General features: G+C 43.9%; 1 protein-coding gene and 1 long non-coding RNA gene across 14 annotated transcripts in view; one reads left to right on the top strand and one right to left on the bottom strand.

Annotated features, from left to right (window-relative positions):
• The window catches only part of Cyfip2 (cytoplasmic FMR1 interacting protein 2), a 119,011-nt gene extending 116,274 nt beyond the window's left edge, over positions 1–2,737 (top strand). For 3 of the 6 annotated variants that reach the window (NM_001252459.1, NM_133769.3, NM_001252460.1), the window contains exon 31: positions 119–2,737. In NM_001252459.1, coding sequence (NP_001239388.1) covers positions 119–286 — 168 coding nt within the window. In that variant the 3' untranslated portion in view covers positions 287–2,737. The remainder of the gene's footprint in view (positions 1–118) is intronic. The other 3 variants (XM_006534463.3, XM_006534461.4, XM_006534462.4) reach the window with 1 other exon arrangement.
• Gm35624 overlaps positions 2,673–24,675 on the bottom strand; it is a 27,911-nt gene continuing 5,908 nt past the window's right edge. For 3 of the 8 annotated variants that reach the window (XR_001780197.2, XR_001780199.2, XR_001780198.1), the window contains exons 2-7: positions 15,557–15,702; positions 14,596–14,715; positions 13,388–13,514; positions 11,765–11,845; positions 10,828–10,976; positions 2,717–2,806 (exon numbers count right to left, since the gene is read on the bottom strand). This is a non-coding gene — a long non-coding RNA (predicted gene, 35624). Of the gene's footprint in view, positions 2,807–10,827; positions 10,977–11,764; positions 12,004–13,387; positions 13,515–14,595; positions 14,716–15,556; positions 15,703–16,772; positions 17,520–18,741; positions 20,939–24,176; positions 24,347–24,675 lie in introns of those variants that run through there. The other 5 variants (XR_001780200.2, XR_001780201.1, XR_388607.4 and 2 more) reach the window with 5 other exon arrangements.

Raw genomic sequence — 24,675 nt, 5'->3', positions numbered from 1 at the left:
AAGATCTTTAACGAAAAGGGAAACGTGACTAATGGAATGTCAGGAATCTGGACTGCAGCCCCCTCTCTGCCTCCCACTTTACCCCAATCCTAACCTCAGCTTCCCCGTTCTTCTCCAGCCTCTGAAGAAGATGGCTGACCGCATCAGGAAGTACCAGATCTTGAACAATGAGGTTTTTGCCATCCTGAACAAGTACATGAAGTCTGTAGAGACAGACAGTTCCACCGTAGAGCATGTGCGCTGCTTCCAGCCCCCAATCCACCAGTCATTGGCCACCACCTGCTAGGTAGAAAACCGTGCAGACCTTCAACCTGGAGGAGGAGGAGGAGGAGGAGAGAACACAGTGACCAGCCTGCAGCAGGTCCAGTTGACAGTGTGTGGACAGGTCTGGAAGGAAAAGAAAACCTCCCCAACACATCTCTACCACTCCCAAGGGCTGGGCTCCCGCATGTTCCTCCCATGATATCTCCATGGTGGATTTTCCATAGTGTAAATGAAAAAAAAAACAACAAAAACACAGGGCAGTGTGTGCTTTCTTTTCTTTTTTTCCACCTTATCTGTATTGAAGAGCTACTGTTTCCACCCTGCAGCTGCCCACTCCATCTGCGATTACTTCCCAAGACCGCCTCCCCAAGTCGTAACCTCCTACCCGCTATCTGTATTTGATCCAGCACTATAGTCTTAGAGACATAGAAGAGAAGAGTGTAGCCATAGCAGAGATATCAGCCTGGCCCATTGGATATCTCAGCTTACTGGCCCATCTTCTGTGGCTTCTCCCTCCAGTTCCCTCACCACAGCACTTCCTGCTCGTGACATTAGGGATTCCACCACCAAAATCTGATCCCTGGTGAACCAGGAAGAGGTTGCTGTTGTCAAGACAACAGATGATGCTGACCAAGATCTTTTACAGCCTCCCTAAGACCCACCCTAGACCTTCCTTACAGAACAGACCTAGAGAGAAGAAAGTAAGGCTTGCAAAACCACACCACACTGGGTGGAACTAGGTGAAGATGACCAGGCCTACTGTGAGGGAGAGAGAGAGTCATCAGCACAGGGCAAAACTCCAGATCCAAAGGATAAATGTTAGGCCTTGTTAACAGCGTGGGAAGATGAGGCACTCCTGGTCCTCAAACAGAGGCTTAGCACTGAGCCACATGGGAATCCACATGGTCCGTCATAGCGCTACACATAGCATTCGTGAGTGACCAAGTCAGTGGCTGCTTAACACAGAACCTAATCCAGGAAAATCCCCCAAGAAAGAAAACCTAAAGGGGTTACCTTAATTGGAGACAGGGTGGCAAGGAGGAAAAATATTTTTGTCAACAAGCTTCCTATCCCCAGACCCCTCCCCTCAAAAGGAAGTCTTCTTTGAGCTAACTGGAATGTTCTCATGTCGGCTACTAAAAGATTCTTGGAATGTTCTTTTGCTCTCAATGTCCTGGTCTCTCCCTTTTGCTCAAGCTCAGTCATGGGGATGTATTAACTTCTATGTTTCAGACTAAAACACCCCTGCACAGTCCCCACAAATAGCACATCTTTTAAAGAGATTGCCCAAGTCTCCATATAGAGCTAGTCATCTGACCTGCAGAGAGGACATAGCCCTGAGCTCCCAAGACACAGGAATAATAGATATTCCTCTACCAGCCTGGGGAGGACAGAAGACAGGAGTAACCATCCCCTGCCCCAGGAAGGTGATTGTTATCCATCACCGTTTTTTTAACCACACAGAGAAGAGAAGAGATGTGCATAATCTGTACTTTGCCAGACAGGGCCATGTACCCCAGGGTGGTCATATAAATTAGAATCCTTAAGGATGGCACACCAGAGTGTTCCTTTCTGGACACTAACTTTGAATCTCTGGGAATAGAGCCAGAAGACCTGCCTCTTCTCAGATATATCACTGCACACCACATACTCAGACCTTGCTGTAGATTGGACAACTCTACTAACTCTGGGTCTCTCTGAGCAAGAGTAGGAGCATTTGTAGTGTAGGGTTGTGGTTTGAAACAGAAACTGTCCAGTCCTCCTGTCTGGCACTGTTAATTCTTAGTCTGATTATTTTTCAATGACCATAGCTGTATCCCAGAGGCAGATTCCACTTTCCAGATCGTCAGCTCTGGCTGGGGATAGAATGTGATAAACAGACTTTCCCCGCTTAGTGTCCCCTCACTGCTCTGTAGAGATTTGGGCTGTTCATAAGGCCGCCTTCCTGGCAGCTCATCCCTTCTACCCTGCACTCCTGACCCCAACAGTTGACCCTCTGGGAAGAGTCACATTCTGCTCAAGATATTTGATCCCAATAAATTGAGGTCCTCGCTTTGAGGACAGAGATTCCATTTTTGCAGCACTTGCCTGCAAACTCTGGACAACTTCAATGCTCTTTCCTCTCTAGTGGTCCTTGCCCCCCACCCCTTTGATTTTTTTTTTAATGTATTTAAAGATCAAGAAAAAAGCTTAGATTTTAAAATGTTTTAAAAAGAATTCTGTTTCAGAAATTGTCAAATGTGTACCATATTTGTATTAAGAGTTGTTGGGGATTTTTTGTACAATGAATTTACATTTATTTATGGTGAACTTATATTTACGCTTGTGATCAAATAATGATGTTAAATTCTTAAATCCTATTTGCTATGCAGCTGAAGATGATATTTTGATTTGTATTTTGGGGGTACCTGTGTTGAGTCGATAAAACATTTTCATCTCCATTAAAACTGCTTCCAAACCAGTTAAACCAGCATCTTCGTCCTGACTTCTTGGCCACTTTCCAGTCTTCATTGTTCTATGGAAGCCACATTAAAACCAATGTCTAGATAAAGTGGAATAAAATGGAAGAAAATTATAAAATACCACATATATTCACCCTAAATTAACAGATTATTTTGTTTTCTACCCAAATGAGTTATAACTTTAAAAAATAAAACTAATAGTGAAGCACGGCTTTAATTCCAGCACTCCAGAGGCAGAGGCAGGAGGATACCTGTGAGTTCGAGGCCAGTCTGGTCTACAGAGTGAGTCCCAGAACAGCCAAGGCTACACAGAGAAACCCTGTCTCGAAAAACCAAAAATTAGGTAGGTAGGCAGGTAGACAGACAGACAGACAGACAGACAGACAATAAAATAAAACTATTTGGGGCTTAGGAGGTTTCTGTGGTTAAAACATTTGCTGAGCCAAGCATGAGGCCTAGCGTTCAGATCCCCAGGAACCCACATAAATACCAGGTGCAGACAGCTCATCATCCATAGCTCCTGCCTCTGAAGGTGGAACAGAGGAACCCCAGAGCAAGGCAGCTAGCGAGTCTACTATGCCACTGAGCTCTGGTGTTGATTAAGGGACTGAAGGCTGGAGAGTCTTCACGATATCAACTCCCAGCCTGCATTTGCACACACTTTTACACGTGAGTGGGACCACAAGCGACGCAGGCATCTACAGATGCACACCACACACAGAAGTAGTTTTGAGAGGAAAGACTGGAAACTAATACGTGAGGATGCTTAATGTATATAGGTGCCATGCTGAATCTAACCATCCTTCTCAGGCATCTGCCGTCACTGTGTGGCACACACTTTACGCGCATTTTTACAGAAGTGTGGGAGACTATTTATGCTCACACAAATACCAAGTAGCAAAGCTGGAATTTGAAGAGAGCTCCGACGCCTGGGCTAATGCTCACCCAGATCCCCCAAACTAGGTTTGAAAGTTTGGTCCCTGGGCTTTCAGGGGGGTCTGGGGCAGTAAGATTGATCAGTCTGGTATCAGGAGGGAACCCAGCACGATGGGTCCCTAGGCTCAAGCAGTGCTAATGTCTGGAAAGTCATTGCTTTTAGAGAAAGCATTGACTATGTAGCAATTAGAAGGATGTGTTTCAACCAGCATCAGGGACTCGGACGCACATTTCACAGTCTCCCCAGCTTTCCTAATGACCACCTATTCCAGCTGCATGCCAGAGCCATGAGTGACCACTCCCAGGACCTTGGTTCTCTACTGAAGCCCCTTCCAGCCATTGTTCTAGATGACTTCCCAGCAGTGTCATTTGAGGGCCCTAGCTACCAAATGCAAAATTCTTCTCTCAACTACCTCTAAAATTTGTCATTTTGCATGGCTGATGCCTGATACTGCCATTCATTTGAACTAACGTGTCTCCATCACAGTTATTTCCAAAGAGATGCTTAAAAGAGGGCTGTTTTCTCAGGCCTGCAGGTCCCAGTGTAAGGATGTGACTCTCAGAAAGTCAACGCCATCCACAAAAGAAACTGATAAAGCTCACACAGTCGACTCAAAGAAAAAGGTCGATATAAAGAATTCTGAAAGTTCAGGGAACTACAGGAATAGACAGACAAAACCTTAAAACAAATGTGTGGAAATACATGAAATGGGGGAAGGGAGGGAGAGAGTGAATGAGAATGTTCAGCAAACATTAGGAAAAAAGAAGGAAAAAAAAAAAAGCCGGGAGTGGTGGTGCACACCTTTAATCCCAGCAGCACTCGAGAGGCAGAGGCAGGCAGATTTTTGAGTTTGAGGCCAGCTTGGTCTACAAAGTGAGTTCCAGGACAGCCAGGGCTACAGAGAAACCCTGTCTCGAAAAACAAAAAAAAAAAAAAAAAAAAAGAAAGAAAGAAAGAAAGAAAGAAAGAAAGAAAGAAAGAAAGACAGAAAAGAGAAAAAAGAAGGGAAGGATCCAAACTTCCCTAATCTGAGACATCAACATAGATTCAAGAACCGTCAATAAGTCAATAAGACAAAAAGACCACCAACAGATTGGGAAAGGATCTTTACCTATCCTAAATCAGATAGGGGACTAATATCCAATATATATAAAGAACTCAAGAAGGTGGACCCCAGAAAATCAAATAACCCCATTAAAAAATGGGGCTCAGAACTGAACAAAGAATTCTCACCTGAGGAATACCGAATGGCAGAGAAGCACTTGAAAAAATGTTCAACATCCTTAATCATCAGGGAAATGCAACTCAAAACAACCCTGAGATTCCACCTCACACCAGTCAGAATGGCTAAGATCAAAAATTCAGGTGACAGCAGATGCTGTCGTGGATGTGGAGAAAGAGGAACACTCCTCCATTGTTGGTGGGATTGCAAGCTTGTACAACCACTCTGGAAATCAGTTTGCCAGTTCCTCAGAAAATTGGACATAATACTACCAGAGGATCCAGCAATACCTCTCCTGGGCATATATCCAGAAGATGTTCCAACCGGTAAGAAGGACACATGCTCCACTATGTTCATAGCAGCCTTATTTATAATAGCCAGAAGCTGGAAAGAACCCAGATGCCCCTCAACAGAGGAATGGATACAGAAAATGTGGTACATTTACACAATGGAGTACTACCCAGCTATTAAAAGGAATGAATTTATGAAATTCCTAGGCAAATGGATGGACCTGGAGGGCATCATCCTGAGTGAGGTAACACAATCACAAAGGAACTCACACAATATGTACTCACTGATAAGTGGATATTAGCCCAAAAACTTAGGATACCCAAGATATAAGATACAATTTGCTAATTGCATGAAACTCAAGAAGAATGAAGACCAAAGTGTGGACACTGTGCCCCTTCTTAGAATTGGGAACAAAACACCCATGGAAAGAGTTACAGAGATAAAGTTTGGAGCTGTGACGAAAGGATGGACCATCTAAAGACTGCCATATCCAGGGATCCATCCCATAATCAGCTTCCAAACGCTGACACCATTGCATACACTAGCAAGATTTTGCTGAAAGGACCCAGATATAGCTGTCTCTTGTGAGACAATGCCGGGGCCTAGCAAACACAGAAGTGGATGCTCACAGTCAGCTATTGGATGGATCACAGGGCCCCCAATGGAGGAGCTAGAGAAAGTACCCAAGGAGCTAAAGGGATCTGCAACCCTATAGGTGGAACAACATTATGAACTAACCAGTACCCCAGAGCTCTTGACTCTAGCTGCATATGTATCAAAAGATGGCCTAGTCGGCCATCACTGGAAAGAGAGGCCCATTGGACTTGTAAACTTTATATGCCCCCAGTACAGGGGAACACCAGGGCCAAAAAGTGGGAGTGGGTGGGTAGGGGAGTGGGGGGGGTGTATTGGGGACTTTTTGGATAGCATTGGAAATGTAAATGAGGAAAATACCTAATTAAAAATATTAATTCTAAAAAAAAAAAAAAAAAAAAAACTATAACGATCCAAACCCAAAAAATAGTTCAGCAAAACCTAGAACATTCTAAGTATTAAAAATCAAAGCCAGGAAGTGGGAGGTGACTTCCTCAGTAAATGTTTGCCTCTCAAGCATGAGGGGTTTTGTTCAAGTCTAAAGCACCCACGTATAAAGCTAAGCATAGCAGCATGTATCTATAATCCCTGCTGGGGAGGAGGGGACTAAAGAGCCTAAGAACTGGCTAATCTAACCAAATCAAGAAGTGCCAGGCTCATTGAGACCCGTTTCAAAAGCTAACGTGGCAAGGCATAGTGGCACACACCTTTAATCCCAGCACTCAGGAGGCAGAGGAAGGTAAATGTTTGAATTCAAGGCCAGCCTGGTCTACTTAGTGAGTTCCAGAACAGCCAGGGCTACACAATGAGAGAACCTCTCAAACCAAATAGGAGAAAAACTTAACAGGTGAAACATGAAGACACCTGATACTGATGTCTGGCCTTCACATACACACACACACATGTGTACACACACACACAGAGTGAGAGAGCGAGAGCGAGAGAGAGATCAATGCCAAAGGGGAAAATATTTGTGAACAGAAAGAGGTAAGAAAACATCACATAAAAAGTCAACACTTTAATTATGAACAGGTTTTCCACCAGAAACTCTGCAGGCCAGAGAGAGAGGGATAATATCTTCAATGTGTTGAAACAAAAATACAATCTTGCTGGCCATAAGTGTTTTATCAATCAAAATTGGCTTTCTAAAATGAGAGAGAACACAAATATGCTTCCAAGCGACTCCTAGGAGGGAGTTTATTACCACTGCAGCCTTATGAAAACTGATAAAGAGATACATTAAGCCCAAACAAAAGCCTGTTAACTCATAAAGTCCACAAAAGCACAAAACAATGACGTGCGTCATTCAGAACCATGTTCAGAATATTATGGGGTATAATGGGAATAGAAAGTCATTCCAGCCCTAGTCTGAAGTTTAAAAGAGGGGAAAAAATAGTAATGACTCAGCTAAAATTTCCAAGGCTGTATACTTCAGAGTGATAGAAATCCTGATATCAAACCCTCCAGTGTGAGAGTGAGGATAGGAGTATCCAGCTGTGGGCAATCAACATCAGGCTCTTAACAGCTTGGAATGATTCTCAAAATATGGTAGCCACAAAGCAGAAATGGAAGAAAAATCAAAAGAATTCAAAGCTACAAAATGCATCTAACCACAAAAGAAAAAAAAAAGTAAAAGATTTACAAAAGAACCAGAAAACAGTTAACAAGGTTTTAGTAGGAAATATTTACCTAGCAATAATTTGTCTTGAATATACAAGGATTAAATTCTCCAATAAAAACACCAAGGAATGGACAGAATCTTCTTTTGTCTTTTGTTTTGAGACAGCATCTCACTATGTTTTCCTAGATCTGGCTACCTCTATAGAGTTGATATTAAGGGTAGGCGTGCACCATCATGCCCAGGCAAAAGATGTATGCATACAAGAGACTCACTTTGCTCTGAAAGATATATTGACAGAAAGTGTGGAGAAACATGCCACACAAATGAGAACCAAAGAGATCAAGGTCACTTTATATGACAAAATGCATGCACACTGTTCAAAGACATGCCTATTGACTTTATATAACCAAAGAGCTAGCTAATCAGGAGGACGTGCCAAATGTAAATATGTATTCATCCAACCTAGCAACCTATAAATATAGTCGACAAATATTAAAGGATCTGAGGGAGAGAGAGATCACAATGTGGTATTAGTAAAGGATTACAATAACCCACTTTGAAACCCACAAGGAAAATGAAGAAGGAAATATGGAAATTAGGCAATGCTTTAAAAACTCCTAACAGATGTTAAGTGTACTCAGCTGAAAAAAAGAAAAGGCAACATCAAGCGGCAGTATGAATCCCCCAAACACATCTTGAAGAAATTCTTGCAGCCTCAGATGCCAGAATTCATGGAATGCCAGCGGGGCCCTGAATGGCTGAGTGTGAGTATGCAAATAAGGTGGAAAATACAACCAATCAAGGAAGAGCTGCCAAACCTGGGAGGGGAGGGGAGGGGAGGGGAGGGGAGGGGAGGGGAGGGGAGGGGAGGGGAGGGGAGGGGAAGAACCCTGAGCTGCTCACAGTTACTAAAAGGTCTAGGTCTCTGTAAAAGTAATGAAACTTGTCAGAGGGGTGGGTCTGTCCAGTTAACATTACCCTTGCAAGCTGACTGCTGCACCCTGCTAGAGGTGGAAGAAGGGGGGGGGGGGCGTGAGAGAAACCCTGTTTCAAAAACAACAAAAACCAACAAAGTACAAAAACAGAAACTAAGAGTTTGAAGGAAACAGCCTTCACCTGTGAGCATTATCTGGCTAATGTTATCAAGGTACCTGTGCAAGCCTGAAGCCTAGGAGCACTTATTTTTGCCCACAGACAGCATCCATCTGGAATTTAATACGACACATGGTCAACTATTGTGCCTCTATCCCTTTTTTGGATTTGGCGGAACAAGAGCCAAAAGACTAAGTATTTTGTGGATCTACTCAAACATTAAACATTTAACCAAACATCAAAGTTTGCTTTCCGACAGCTTTCAGATGCTAAATGCTATTGCTGACAAAATGTCAATGGGATTAAATTTAGACAAGCTAGGAAGTGCAGTGGAAGGATTCAGGAAAACAACAGAACACCCTCAACTACATAGAAAAGAAAGTCAAATGTTGGGTACTGATTACTTGGCATACACATTTTCTTACTATTGATATTACAAAAAACAAGGGCATCTACATTTATCAAATTTACTTTGAAGGGATTTAAACACTTTTTATATATACATTTTAGAAAACAAGTGTGGAATTTACAGAAAAGGTATACATGTGGGGATAATCCATATTGCAGTGAAATAATAAACAGATTAAGAGAGCGAGATTAAAAAAAATGTTTTGCAGCAAGGGGTGGTGGCGCACGCCTTTAATCCCAGCACTCGGGAGGCAGAGGCAGACGGATTTCTGAGTTCGAGACCAGCCTGGTCTACAAAGTGAGTTCCAGGACAGCCAGAGCTAGACAGAGAAACCCTGTCTCGAAAAACCAAAAATTAAAATTAAAATTTAAAAAAATGTTTTGCACAACCAAGATTCCCCTTTGGTTCATGCTGCTATTCAGACTAGCCTTGGCAGATTGTAAACCAAAACTTGCATGGCTAAAAGTGGTGAGAAAACCCGTTGAGCCCATTGTGCTTCCCAGGACACATTATAATATCCCAGAAATAACCATTTAAAAGAAGGTGTCGGGGAAATACATGTTCCTGTTGTAGCAATAGTCCCATATGTCGGGGAAATACATGTTCCTGTTGTAGCAATAGTCCCATATGACCTTGTCACTGCAGTCAAACGTCACATGTCATGTGCATGATTGACTTGTGACGCTGAGCATTGTTTTAAAACTCTTACTGGAAAGTGTCCCATGTCAGAGCAGCTTCTTCACACTGAAATTAGGTTTTTAGAAGACATCCAAGGGCTACCAAGACACAAGGTTAACCATAGACTATGTTTAAAATCCTAACTATGATAATATTCAGTGCTGGCACACACCTTTAATTACAGCACTCCAGAGGCTGAAGCAGGTGGATCTCTGAGTTCCTGGCCAGCCTGGTCTACAGAGTGAGTTCCAGGACAGCCAGGAAACCTGGTGTCAAAAAAAAAAAGAAGAAGAAGAAGAAGAAGAAAGAGAGAGAGAGAGAGAGAGAGAGAGAGGAAGAAGAAGAAGAAGAAGAGGAGGAGGAGGAGGAGGAGGAGGAGGAGGAGGAGGAGGAGGAAAGAAAAAAAGAAAAAAAAAAGAAAAGAAAAGAAAAGAAAAGAAAAGAAAAGAAGCCGGACAGAGAATATTATAGGGCTAGAGAGATGGCTCCACAGCAGTTAAGAGCATTTGTTCTTTCAACAGACCCAAGTTCTGTTCCTAGCACCCATATCAATAACTGACAACCTCCCATAACTGCAGCTCCAAGGGATCTGACACCGGCTTCTGGTCTCCAAAAGGCATTCACACACACAATACCATATACACAAAATGCACAAACATACACCTACACTTAGACACACACACACACACACACACACACACACACATTACTGTTGTTAACATTAAGAAAGGAAATACGCAGGGCTGGAGAGATGGCTCAGCAGTTAAGAGCACTGAATGCTCTTCCAGAGGTCTTGAGTTCAATTCCCAGTAACCACATGGTGGCTCACAACCATCTGTAATGGGATCTCATCCCCTCTTCCAGTGTGTCTGAAGACAGTGACAGTGTACTCATATAAATAAAAATAAATAAATAAATCCAAAAAAAAGGAAAGAAAAGAAAAGAAAGGAAACACGGAGTGTATAGGAGAATCTAGAGTACATATTTTGAATCCAGCCACTCAGAAATATCTAAGGACTATTGTGTTTAATTAAATTGGATTTTTGCCTATACTGTCATATTGAAATCCTGATTTTACATCTACTTTACTTAATGTAATGAAGTGTCAAGTCTCAATGACAGCATATTTTATAAGTTTATTAGTTACTTAGAACATTTAATTACTTAGAGACATATGGTATATGCTACCTTTGCCCCCAGACACTGCCACATTAAACAGGATAGAGCCTACGGTGGGAAAGAGATGAAGACACTCACTTGATCCGTGGAGGAGGCAAGTCACCAACTCCCACAGCCAGCCCCCACTTCCATATGGTTTGGTTTATTCTGATTTCCCCGCCTAAGCTTCCTCCTGTGTGATTCCCACTGGGTTCCAGATGCTCTGCTGTCTAGCTGCTCCAGGCTTCCTGCAGACAAGGGGAAAGATGGTGAGATTTCCCTGGGAAAACATGCTGCCTGGTGCTATCAGAACAAAAACCAGGCTGCCTGTGAACTCCACCCTCATTAGTTTGAATAAAACCCAGGCGTTTCTGCCTTGTGGGGTTTCCAAAGGGCAGGAAAAGGAGAAATCAAAGAGAGCCAGCTGTATAGGTCTTAAAACACGTTCTGGTAGGGAGCCAAGACTTCGGGTGAGCTCAAGAAAGTGAAGCAGGTTCAATGGTGGCTACTACAAGGGTAGGGTTGACTGGGTAAGACGGAGTGCAGCTACCCCCTACCAAATATTCTCATTGACTCTCCTCCCTACAAATGCCAGTGTCATCACTCCATTTTATGCTCGAGGACCCAAATGCAAAACACAATAGAAGCCTGGCAGGTTCATCACTGGCTTTTCTCAGTTCTTCTGGGGGGTCCAGGATTCCTCCTTGCTCCCTGGGCCCTCATAACTGCCTCAGTCTACCAGAAATGTTACCTCACCCCTCCTTGTCTGGAGAGATTGAGGACTTCTGTTAACCTTCCATAACTTTCTTCTGCTGTCCAAGGAAGGAGTATCTCCAACCTCTCTGTCCTTGGTCTTATTCAGCGAGAACTTTCAACCATTTAATCAATACAATTCACAAAAGCACCATCTATCTCTGTCTTCAGCACCATCATCATGCCCAGGCCTTGGACACTGGGTAGCATAGCATAAATGTTCCTCTTCTACTCACCTCTGATCAAAGGCTTGTCTTGTACTTGATAGCAACAGGGAACCTACCTAGAACAGCAGTAGGCATCAAAGAGAAGAGCAGAGAGGGGTAGATAGCTGGTATAGACTATGGGATGCAGGAAGCAGAGTCTGTGGAGAAGAAGATGGAGAAAGGATGGACAGAACCAAACAAGAAAGGAAAAGATTCAGGTGTGGAATCACATGCCTTTTAGTCCTAGCACTTGGGGGCCAAAGGCAAGTGATGTCCATAGTTGGTTATAAGCCAGCCAAGGCTTCATAGTGACACCCTGCCTCAAAGATAGATAGATAGATAGATAGATAGATAGATAGATAGATAGATAGATAGGCAGGCAGATGGATAGGCAGGCAGATGGATAGATAGATAGATAGATAGATAGATAGATAGATAGATAGATAGATAGATAGATAGATAGGCAGGCAGATGGATAGATAGATAGATAGATAGATAGATAGATAGATAGATAGGCAGGCAGATGGATAGATAGATAGATAGATAGATAGATAGATAGATAGATAGATAGATAGATAGATAGATAGAAAAAAACAAGTAAATAAATAAATGGGGGGAACATAGTGAGGGCAATACTGATGTTCATATTTCTTTCTCTTGGGGATACATCTCAGCCAAGAATACAAGCAATAGAGAGCAACAATCTAGGTTGTTAGAAATTAGTAAGAGTTTTAAATCAGAAAACATTTTTATATATTTTGATAATATTTTTTCCACTCCCTCAGCACCTCCCAGATCTTCCCCACACCTCTCTACCCACCCAACTTCATGTTCTTTCTACAACAATAACTACAACTAGAACCAAAAGCCAAAACAAGCAAACAATAAAATGAAAACTTTCAAGACAAAAAGAGAATCCATTTTGCGATGGCCTCCTGGGAAGGAGACCTACCCTGGAGTGTGTTTGATATCCCCAGTGACACTCCATTTAATTTTTTCTTAAAAAATTTAAAGATGATTTTCTCTTTGCCAAAGGCTATCTTGCAAATAGTTTCTTGGTTAGGGGTGGAAACCCATGTCCATCTCCCCTTCTCAGTGCTGGGATCCCATCTGACTTGAACTTGTGTGTGCTGCCACAGTCTCTGTATGCGTGTCAGTTCTACTGTGTCTTGAAGACACAATTTCCTTGGCATTATCCATCAACACTGGCCTTTATTCTACCAACTCTTCTACATAGATCTCTGAGCCTTGAGGTTAAGAGCTTCGAGGACTTCCCATTTAGGACTGAGGACTCATAGTTTCTCACCCTCTGCACATTGTCCTGGTCACTGTTTTAATTCCCACCTACACCAAGAAAAAGCTTCTCTAATAAGGACTGAGGAAAGGCCCTAGTCCATTTGGTATAGCAGTATGTCATTAGGAGTCATTTATTGCTATGTTACTTTAACATACTTAACAGTATTGGGTTTTCCTCCAAGGCCCATGACCTTCCCAGTCCCAGGTTCTTGACCACTTTTGCAGTGACAGGTATGGGTTTCATTTCATAGAGTGAGCCTTAAATCCAATCAAAATTAGCTAGTCATTCCCTTAATGTTTATGCCAATATTACACCAGTGCCTCTTCCAGGAAAGTCACTGTTACAGATTGCAGGGCTTGTTGCTGGGTGATATTTCTCGTCATGGTAACATGTAGATACTTACCAGCATCATGAAGGATGGTCAGTAGGGGGTGAGGCGTCTAGCTGGGCACAAGCTTATCTTCTTTAGGAGTAAGTGTTGTCTTCAGCGACAAGGCGTTACCATCAGGTTGTGGAGAGCGATCAATAGCCTTGGCAGTAGAGTGTAATATTTAGTGGGGTCCATGGGTCCTCTTTGGCCAAAGACTGAACAGGTGTGACCATTCTTGGCACTGGAGGTTTTATTTGTGGGCTAGGATGTCTAGGTGGGTCACTGTCTCCCTCACTGTATGGGGTCTCCATTTTGTAGATGTATATACTTAAAAAAAAACTTGTACAGTAGAGGTTTTCCATGTGTATGTGTGTGTGTGTGTGTGTGTGTGTGTGTGTGTGTGTGTGCATTGAAGTTCTTTAGTGTTAGTTGTCCCTCGCCCTTGCCTTGCCTCTTCTCAACTTTCCACTCTCCAGTCCCCCTCCCCCTTTTACCCTCCCCCATTTTCGTCTAGATTCTCCTTCATCTCTCCCTAACACTATATTCTATTTCACCTTCCTTGGGAGATCCTTTCTTTCCTCCTGGTCTCTTACAAAGAATCTATTTAACCTCTGTGGCTTTCAGATTGTAGCACACCTATGGAAAACTTAAAAGCTAACAGAAAGCATAATTAGCGGGTTCTTAATCCCAGAGAACATCTATTTTCTTATCAACAAAGATGGCTCTGCCAGAGCCTGACAAATACAGAGGAGGATGCTCACAGACAACCATTGGATGGAGCATGGGGACTCCTGATGGAGGAGTTGGAGAAGGGACTGAAGGAGCTGAGGGGGTTTGCAGCCCCATGGGGCAGGGGTGGGGGCAGCAACAGTGTCAACAGACCAGACACTCTGGAGCTCCCAGGGACTGGACCACCAACCAAAGAGTACACATGGAGGGACCCATGGCTCTGGCCACATATGTGGCAAAGGATGGTCTTGTTGGACATCAGTGGGAGCAGTGGCCCTTGAACCTGAGGGGGTTCGATGCTCCAGTATAGGGGAATCCCAGGGTGGGAAGGCAGGAGTGGGTAGGTAGGTGGGTGTGGGGGGGAGTACCCTCATAAAGGCAGGGGAGTGGGATGGGATGGGGGTTCTGGAAGGGAGACCTGGAAAGGGGATAACATTTGAAATGTAAATAAAGAAAATACCCAATAAAAGAAAGAAAGAAAAGAAGAAGAATGGCAAAGTGGTGGCACCTACCTTGTGAGTTACTGCAGGACTTCAATGGCACAGGTATCATGAAGACAGAGAGCCTCTTGAAATTCTTCTTTACTTCACAGCCAGATCGTGATGGTCTGTCTCCTCTTCAGAATTTCCACTCTGGACAGCCCAGGGAAGGTTAAATTTTATCTCTGATGTTCTCACTCACTTCTAGATTCTAATTGATCTGAAACTTTCCTGATAGATTCAAAGACCTACCAAAAGGAAATTAGTTGGGGAGGAACATGGCTGACCCCAGGAGACAGAGCCTCTGAGAGGACTGTTCCCAAAAGATAGAGGGGAAGTTTCCTCATCCCAGCCTCTCCTTAGCAAGCACTCTAGCCAACAAAAAGAGCCCACGGTTTGTTCTTGGGATCCAAGGCCACTATTCCTTGTTGGGACCTCCTGAGAATACATTCTCTGACGAACAGGGAAGGCAAGGCCAAGCAAAGCCTTTACTCCCTGGGGGTGTGGATGAGTTGTTAAGAAAAATGGGCCGGGCAGTGGTGGCGCACGCCTTTAATCCCAGCACTTGGGAGGCAGAGGCAGGTGGATTTCTGAGTTTGAGGCCAGCCTGGTCTACAGAGTGAGTTCCAGGACAGCCAGAGCTACACAGAGAAATCCTGTCTGGAAAAAAACAAAAAACAAACAAACAAAAATAAAACAAAACAAAACACAAGAAAAATGGACTCACTGTGTCTTGAAGCATTTCCCAAACCCCAGCTTAACCCAGGCCTGGCTTTCCCACCCTCCCTGTCCTCAGAGGAGAGTGTCCAGAGTCAGGGGATTCTACTCCTAGCTTCCTTATCTCGAGCTTCACTTTCTTCATCCTCCAAATTCGACTGATGCCCCAGATGCTCTCTGGGGATTTCTCTCCCAGACAGTATAAGATTTTCCGAGGTCAGACAGACTGTGTATGCCCTGAGGGATGTTGTGAGAAATCCTGAAGGAAATCTCTCACCTCAGGAGGGCCCAAGCTAACTTCCAATATCCATGGACATTCAGAAATAGTACATCAACATCTTCTTCACACGGTCACAGACAGCCTCCGATTCTCCGAGGGGATGGCTGGAGTGCTTCGAAGACTCAGGAAAAGAGCATCCACGCCTTCTCAGGAAAAAGGAAATGAGAGAAGGCACAATACTATATTAATCCCCTGCAACTGATTTATCGGGTTCCTTCAAATGGAGTCTCTTGAAGCAACACAAATTTATGTATAGAGATCAAAAAAAAATAAAAAATAAAAAATAAAACCGCATCATTTGGCCCAATCAATGGGCTAACATGAGGATGTGAGAAAGCCTGCATTCCTCTGGGCACATCAGGGCAAAATGTGTATCTGGTTTACTCAAGCTTGTAGAGGCTGCTTGGCTGTGGCCACATGACTTCAGTGAAGGATTGTACCCTCCCTGACATTCTTTGGCTCTAACCTTTCTGAATCCTTCTTTCCAAGGCCCATGTGATTATGTTAGGGCCACCTGGGAAACCAAGGCTACTGGTCCATCTTGAGATACTCAGTGTATGTCTTACAAGCTTGGCTGCTTAAATATGACCTTAGTAAGGATGACACCATGAGGCATGTTAACATGGAACAGGGAAGCTCACAATGTCTCAGCAGCAGACAAAACTACACATAGGTAAGAAATGCTGAGAATGGGAGAAACAGCCTTCCGACTGGAAGAGCTCATCAATTGGCTACCTGCTACCAAGTGGTCAGCCCTCAAGCCATACACACGCAAGCAAGCAACACTGTACAGACTGAGAAGGTTGTATTTATATATTTAGGAATGTGAAAACTCACACAAATATATACGTAACATGCACATATAAATATAACAACAATATTTTTTAAAGGGTCATGAATTCCAGGGAGAAAAGGATGAGGAGGAAAAATAAGGGGAAGGGGAAAATGACCTAATTATATTACAGTATCAAATAATAAAATATGTATTTTAAAGATACTCAACACAGCCATGCAAATGTTTTCCTGGTGTAAGGTAACAGGCTCCATCAATTAAGATTTGGACACAGTGAGGGGAATGCTGACATTCAGCGGAACCATACGCCCTTTGGCAAGAATCCACTTTAGAGAGTCCGAGCTTTCAGCCTAGCAATTCCACTTCTAGGATGTATCCTACAGATATATATAACTGTAGATGTATATAAAGATACACTACCTGGAGGCTGGAGAGATGGCTCAGTAGATACAATACTTGTTGAGCAACCACGAGGATCAGAGTTCAGATTCCTGCACGCGATTGCGTGTGTGCACGTGCACACAAACACACACACACACACACACACACACACACAGGGGGAGAGGGGTGGTTACTGGCCTGCTGTAACAGCAGCCATCTGAAGGCCAAGGCAGGGATCCCTGGCTAGCTTGTCTAGGAGGACTAGTCTTCTCCTAGAGATTCAGTCCTACATTTTTGTCCTGCCTCAGCTCCTGTTTCCTGCTAATGAAAGAGGATAGTATTCTGTGGCTTCCGGAACTCTGTGGTCACACATAACTGCAATTATCTCCTAGGCCCATCAGTGACCTTGATCCCCATCTGGGATCTTGGATGAGGCTCTTACTTCCAGTAAACAAAAAACAAGTCGGTGAAACTGCAACTTACTTATAGTTACAATGTGCACATGATGGTTAAAATGATACCAGTACCAGCACAAGGATTACTACACAATGAATGACTGGGTCCTTGTTATTAATAGTATCTTTGCAGAGAAGCTGAAGGATCCAGAGGTGGTCCTTGAGTTAAGCTCACCGTACACACCTCTTATTGAGTGTCTGGTATTTGAGTAAGCAGTGTTGGTACCTCTTGCTCTTGGTACCTGTGTTAATAATGCAAGAATGATGAGACTAGGTGGTGGTGGGCACGTCTTTAATCCCAGTACTTGGGAGACAGAGGCAGGCAGATCTCTGAGAGTTTGAGGGCAGCCTAGTCTACAGAGGTAGGTCCAGGACAGCCAGAACTACACAAAGAAACCCTGACTCAAAAAACACATTATATATGTTTTTAAATTTTAAGTTTTATATAAGAATTTTAATTTATATACATACATATATATGCTCACACACATGCATGTGTGTGTGTGTGTGTGTGTGTGTGTGTGTGTGTCTGTTTGTGTGTGTGTATGAATTTCTAAGTATATGACCTTTCTACGGTTGGAGAAAAAAAACACAAAAATAAGTCAAAATATTTTTTGCATATGTGGGTTGTTGTTGATATTGAAGGAATTTTCATGCCTTGCTAAAATTTCTAGTGGGTTATTGCGGTGCACACCTGCAATTGCAACATTTAGGAGGTGGAATCAGGAGGATCAGGAGTTCCCGGTCATCTGATGGCTTAAGCAAAAATGAGACCATGTCTCAAATGAACAAATGGAAGAGATCCAATGTTCTTTAGGTAGTATGAGGACTGGCAGGGAATATTACCTGCTGAGTAGTTACAGCCTGCACACCTCTGAAAGCCCACCTGTCACTGTGGTCTGTGGAGTTCTGCCTCCAAAAATGTACAATTACATATATTAGATACATCTCCCTTTGTCCAAAAGCCAAAGAGGTTGAATAAGCCCTGTCTCCCTGGGGCAAAGCAATGTTTGTATCCTTTCAGAGCCGTGGTGGTGATTTCTGTCAGATCTGGGGCCTTCAAAATGTTTGATGGTAACAGTGTGACCTTCCCCCAAGTGAAGACCTTGTGTCACTGGCTGTACCAGGGTTTGACTAAAGATCAACCGCTTCATGGAACAGGGGGTCTGAAGGTGGAAGGCAGTAGACACGGAAGCACTAATATTTAATGGGGCAGTAACAAATAAACAGCTACATTTTTGAAGAGCAAATGTAGATAATTATCATTAGTTGAGTTTAACTGGACTGGGTGGGTGGGTGGGTGGGGAATGGTGTTTTCTGATTGGTCCACAGCTTTGGTCTCCAGCCAACCCTGAGGCAGAAGGCTCTGTGCCTCTGCTCCTGTAGGGGAACTCTGGGGTCCTGGCATCTGTGATGGGAGGAGGCAGGTTCTGGACTTTAAAGGGGATGCTTACACCCCACTGCCTCACTTGTTAGCCCTGAGGAAACCTCAACCCACGCTCTGGATTCCTACAGGGTTTCTCACGCAGGTCTGGCATGCAAACCTGAATTACCAGTGTGACAGTGACGGCAGAGTTAGCCAGCAGTCAGTCAGCCTGGGGTTCTCCCCACCATGGAGCTGCCCCACGGGTGTCTCTGTCTCCATGGAACCCAGAAGAAGGAGAGACCTGGAGAGGGCTGCATCTGGAAAGGCAATCAGACCAAAGCGTCATCATGACCGAGGATGCTTTCCAGAGATCTGAATATTCAGCCTCTCTCTGGCCACGTCTTAGTTTCTTTATGCCCCACTGTTACATTCTGTTTTGTTTTCTCTCCATTTCTCTGCTTGTTGGTGTGGTACTCCTCCCCCTTCTAGAATGTAAGATCCATGAGAACAAGTTCCTTCCCTGTGGTGACATGAATTTGCCCCTGGTCACTAGACTAGAGCCCATAAGACACTGAGTGAATGCTAACTAAATATTAGCTAATGTTCCTTTGCATGTCCCAGCAGGCTTCAGAAGTAGAATTGCCTTCATTCAGAAGCTACGATGCCCTTTGTGTAACAAATGAGAAACACAGACTGAGAGGAGCTATGTGACTGCATCAGAATCGGGCACTTTGGAAGAGGTGTGGCCTGAGTTTGACGCCAGAGCCCTCTGGTTCAAAAGCAAATACCCTTGTATTGTGCAGTCGTGCCTACACCTCCACGTCTCTCTAGTTTTCTAAAATGACAACTTCAGCATAGATTCCTCTGTGCTTAGATGAGGTGTTCCCATCTGAGTCCATTGGTCACCAAACAGGCCTCGCCAGAGCTGCCTTCCAGGCTCTGGCCTCCCTCCAGCAAGGCTCTAGTGGGCCTTGCAACCAAACAGTAGCCCTCATCTCCAGTGGCATGGACATGCAGGTCAACTACATTTTATTCAAAACCCCAGGAGGCATGGTGGCCATTAATCTGTTACTTGGTGCCTGGTGCTATTGGACATATTTTATTTTATCAGTTGCTTAATCACAAGAGCTTCACTAGGTGTATACCATGTTATCTGCATATGTCTAATGAGCCAAGGGAGGCCGGAGGACATTAAAGAAACTTCTCCGGAGTCCACGGCTACAGAAACTGGATAGGAAGAACATGAGTGGAGGCTGCTGACTCCGGCTTTCAATGCCCTACAGCTCAGTGAAGAATCTGGGACTTGCTGACAAGAGTAGGCGCCACCAGGAGGCAAGATAACTTTGGGCAATTCATGTAAAGTTTCTGGGTGTGGATGGCCTCACATGCATAAAGGGACAGGAATCAACTTCCTCTCCACTGTGTTCTGAAGAACAGGCTGTGAATACCATGTGGTGACAGGATGGGATTTCATGACCAATTGGATTTGATATAGTTAAACTAAATTAACCAGGATTCTTAGAGCAGGCCAGTTCAGTGCCTTTAACACACTGCTGTGCACTGGGCGTAAGACAGGGGAGGACGGTGTAGCATTCTTCAAACTTTTACGAACACAGAAAGATGTCCTGTTCCTGTTTGTGAAACCCAGAGTGGGAGGCATGCATTAGAGGCACTTGGCTGGGGATGTAGCTCAGCTGTCTAGCAGCTCCGCAAAGTCCTAGCTTCTACCAAAGTTTCCGCATTGAGAAATTCCTGTTGCTACAATTCTGTCCCTTGCGGAAAACAGAATATCTCATCTCTTTTAAGGTCTCCACAACAAAGCAAGAATCAGTACAACCAAAGTTTACTCTAGGAACCAATAATGAGTTTACTAGGCTTAGCTTCAGAGTAATGACCTTAAAACCACCACACTGGACAGTCTGTAGCAGGTATAGATAAGGAATCTTCATGCCTTTATAGATGGAGTCCCTTCCACCTCATCCTTCCCCCACCTGTATCCTCCAGTTTTCGAAGAGAGGAAGACATCACATACAATTAGGGAAGTATTGCTTACAGCTGCTTGGGAGGGCTGGCTGGACATTCAGGTGCAGGCTCCCTGGCCTTCCCACCCCCTTCTTCCATCAGGGAATGTCAACAGTCAACAAGCCCAGCTGTGGTGCTCTTTGGCAAGCAAGCCTAACCAAACTCCTGAAGATGGCGACAGTTTAGCTTTGGACCATGGTCCTATACAATAGTCACATACATTGAGCATGATAGCACTCAGGAGGCAAAGGGTGGGGAAGTAGATGTTCTTGGCTACAAGGGAGTTCAATATCAGCCTTGGCTATATGAGACCCTGTCTTCCCCACCCCTGGAAATGAGACTCTCTCTCTCTCTCTCTCCCCCTCTCTCTCCTTCCCTCTTTCCCTCCCTCCATCCCCTTCTCTCTCTCTCTCTCTCTCTCTCTCTCTCTCCCTCTCTTTCTTTTTTCTTCCTTCCTTTCTTCCTTTCTTTCTCTCTCCTTCCTTCTTTCTTTCTCTCTCCTTCCTTTCTTTCTTCCTTTCTTTCTCTCTCTGTTTTTACCTGCAGGCAATCGGGTACAACTCCTTAGCTCCTTCAGGCCTATTAAAGCCCTCTGGTGCCTTTAGCATGGAGAGAAGGAAGGAGAGCCCACAGCTACTCATGTGTGCGCATATGATTTTGGTTGTCTTTAATTATCTCTCAAGAATCCCAATCCAGCCTTTGAATCAGTTTTTACTATAAGAGATCTCTGTAATGTTGCAGATGAAATGGAGCCAAATAACCATCGTGACTTGCCATCTGATGGCTACAGCTTTGGGAACGTGCACCTGTTGCCTAACTGCTCCGTGCCTCAGTTTCCCCATTTGTTAGGTTGATAACATAGCACCAACCTCATAGGTTGTGGTTAGTGCAAGAGAAACACAAAGAATCTACATGTCACTAATATTCAATAAAAGACAATTTTATGATTATTAAAATTACTATTATTAAATCATTACCATCATCCTCAATGTACAGATAAAACCAAGTCTAGAAAGGCTAGTGATTCACTTACGGTTGTATAGCTATTGTTAGCCACTAACTGAGGGAAGCCCCTTTAGAAGAAAACTGCTGTACAAAGCATCTCCAAAGGGTCACTTTCCTTCCCGTTAAAACTTTTAGAGGAAAGCTATGCTCAGAAGTGTTTCTGTCTGTTATCTCTGTCCTGCACAGTGAGTGCCCCAGGGTGTTCTTCTCCATCCTTTATCCTTTGGAACTTGTGCTCTCTGACCCCCAAATGTGTCTGCCATCTTTCTTTCTTTCTTAAACTGAGCATGCTCGGGAGTACACTCACGGGCTGGTGAAATGGCTCAGTGGTAAGAGCACCCAACTGCTCTTCTGAAGGTCCAGAGTTCAAATCCCAGCAACCACATGGTGGCTCACAACCATCTGTAACGAGATCTGACGCCCTCTTGTGGTGTGTCTGAAGACAACTACAGTGTACTTACATGTAATAAATAAATAAATCTTTAAAAAAAAAGAGTACGCTCACCCACAAGTGACTTAAGCTTTTATATATATATATATATATACATATACATATATATATATATATGTATATATATATACACATACATACATACATATACACACATGTCTATATACATATGTGTGTATATGTATATATACATATATATGTGTGTATATACATATATGTATATATGTGTGTATATATATGTGTGTGTATATATACATATATATGTGTGTGTGTATATATATATATATATATATATATATATATATATATATAAAGAGAGAGAGAAAGAGGCTCTCAAATAAACCCTCCAAGCTTCTTCTCCTCAGAGTGGGCACTGCTTTAGAAATGACTCCCGTGCAGTCTTTACTCCCTATAGGCAATAATTCTCCACTCTCTTCTTTTTTGGCCGAGGTTGTTTAGGGCTTTGTATTCTGTAAGATGGACACCTGAGTACTTTCTGTTTACGTTATGAGTGGTTGAGGTGAGAGCCACACACGCGCACAAGGTTGCTCTCCTCCAAACGTCTGAAGTTGCTTGTACTTGCACTAAAACCTTTTTCTGACATCAGACCTCGCCTCACATGCCACTCCAGAATGAGTAGGGAGTCTCCTGGGACTCAGACTCTCAACACTCAGACAGGAGTATTCAGACCAGCTTAGTAACATGCTGGTGTCCCAGGGCCCTCACAAATGGACCGGGAGAACCAAGAAGGTCCAGAGCCTAGACGTACATTTTTAACAAGCCTTTCCATGTAGGAAGACACTTGACCATTCTTCCAAACCCAGATCTGAGAGTATCCCACAAGGTCAGTGGCCCATGGTGTATGCCCAGCAGAGCACACTAGCTTCAATATGTTAATCTGGGAGCTTCGAGCTTCCAAGCCCTAGCATGGATAGGGTGTCCAGTCACTGCTGGGGGGTGGGGGGCAGTAGAAAGACAACGTGGAAACACAAAGCTTCAGGGTCTTTTTACGAAACAACAACAAAAGAAAGGCTGACTTTGAAGGTCTGTTTGTTGTCTGTCCACATGACTCTCTATTTAGGGGGGAAAGGTTTGCCATCTATTCTAATCTCTGATTTGACTAAAAGTAAAAGGGAGGCTCTTAGTTCTTCATCCTCTGTACATATGTGGGAAGCCAAGACACCTTGAGAAGACATTGCCTTAAGTCCCAAGTGTTAGTGGCCGAATAGAGAAGAAAAGTCATGTCCCTGTCCTCTTTCCCATCCACCTCTCAGGCTGCAGAGTCTCCAACGAGCTGATTAAGAACATGGTTGGAAGATAAAACCACTAAGCGCGGGAAAGTAAGAGCTGAAATCCAATTTACAGTTGTCGGACGTTTGTTTCTGCTTGGTTCTCTTTGGTTCTTACCTTTTCAAGAAAATTGCCAAGCTTACTTTCTGTTTATCTAATAAACTGTTTGTTCCCCTGAAACAGAAAGGGGGAGGAAGCAAAGCCGAGGTCGGTTTGTCTTTCTTTGTCAAGCTGGTTTCCCACCGTGGAGTCCTTCTTCCCCAGTCTCTGCTAAGAGCTCTCTGGGTTCAACAACATGACAAGCCCAGCCAGTCCCAACATGGAGTGCTCTTACCAATTCCCACCACTGGCTACCCTGAAGTTTCAGGTGACTCAGAAGCAAATGGCAGGGAAGAGAAAAATACAGGCACCCAGAGAGTCTGCCAAACTATGGCTTAACTACCTAGTGTCCGTGCCCACTTGAGCAAGTCTCACTACCATCGGTGGTAAAACTACAGATATCGTCATCCTACAATAGCCTGGTAAGATGGCTTAGTGGGTAGAGACAAGTGCCAAGCCCAATATCCTGAGTTCAAATTCCCAGCGCCCATATGGTGAAAGGAGAACCAGCTCCTGGCCTCCACACCTGCATGTGCACCTAACCCCTACAAAGTCAAATAAATGCATGGAACTTTTAAAAGTCATATACCACGGGCTCACTGCGAAGTTTGCATGCAGTGATGTTACCCCAATGTGGGATTGGATGAATATTAATGCACACACAAGAATCCAGTAACACACCAGTCATGCAACAATAACACACATTAGGGACTGTAACGTAGCTGCTTTCCCATAAGGTCTGATAATAATCTTACCATCTTAAGCGCATTAGACTCTCTGCACACCCACGCCAAGGCCAAGCAATGCCAAACTTCCAGCTGCATGCCTCCGAGTGAGCCCTGCCCTCCTCGGTGATGTCAAACCCTTCCACATATAGCCAGATGTTGCTCCGCCTGAGAAGAGTGACCGGGAAACATGTTCTAGAACCAGTCTGCTGGGTTTCCTCAGTCACTATGTCACTGAAGAGAAGTTACTTAACTTCATGAGCCTCGGTTTTCCCATTTTTTAAGCCGACACTAATAACAGTGCCTGGTGCCTACGCCTATAACAATTAAATGGGAACATGGAAGTGAAAACTTAATATGCTAACTCATCCTTGGAAAATGATCCCAAAATTTTAACTCACAATTTACCCTCAGATCAGCCAAAAAGAAAGACTAGAGGGAAGCAAGAGTGACCCGGGTGGCTTTCAAGTGTAGATTGTTACCAGTTACCTAAGCAAGGTTGATCATGGTCTTGCCTTACTCTATGCCT

This window comes from Mus musculus, chromosome 11, assembly GCF_000001635.26.
Source record: "Mus musculus strain C57BL/6J chromosome 11, GRCm38.p6 C57BL/6J".
In the NCBI taxonomy this organism is placed as follows: domain Eukaryota; kingdom Metazoa; phylum Chordata; class Mammalia; order Rodentia; family Muridae; genus Mus; species Mus musculus.
Note: the sequence above shows the minus strand (reverse complement) of the source record. Positions and strands in the feature narration are given on the sequence as shown.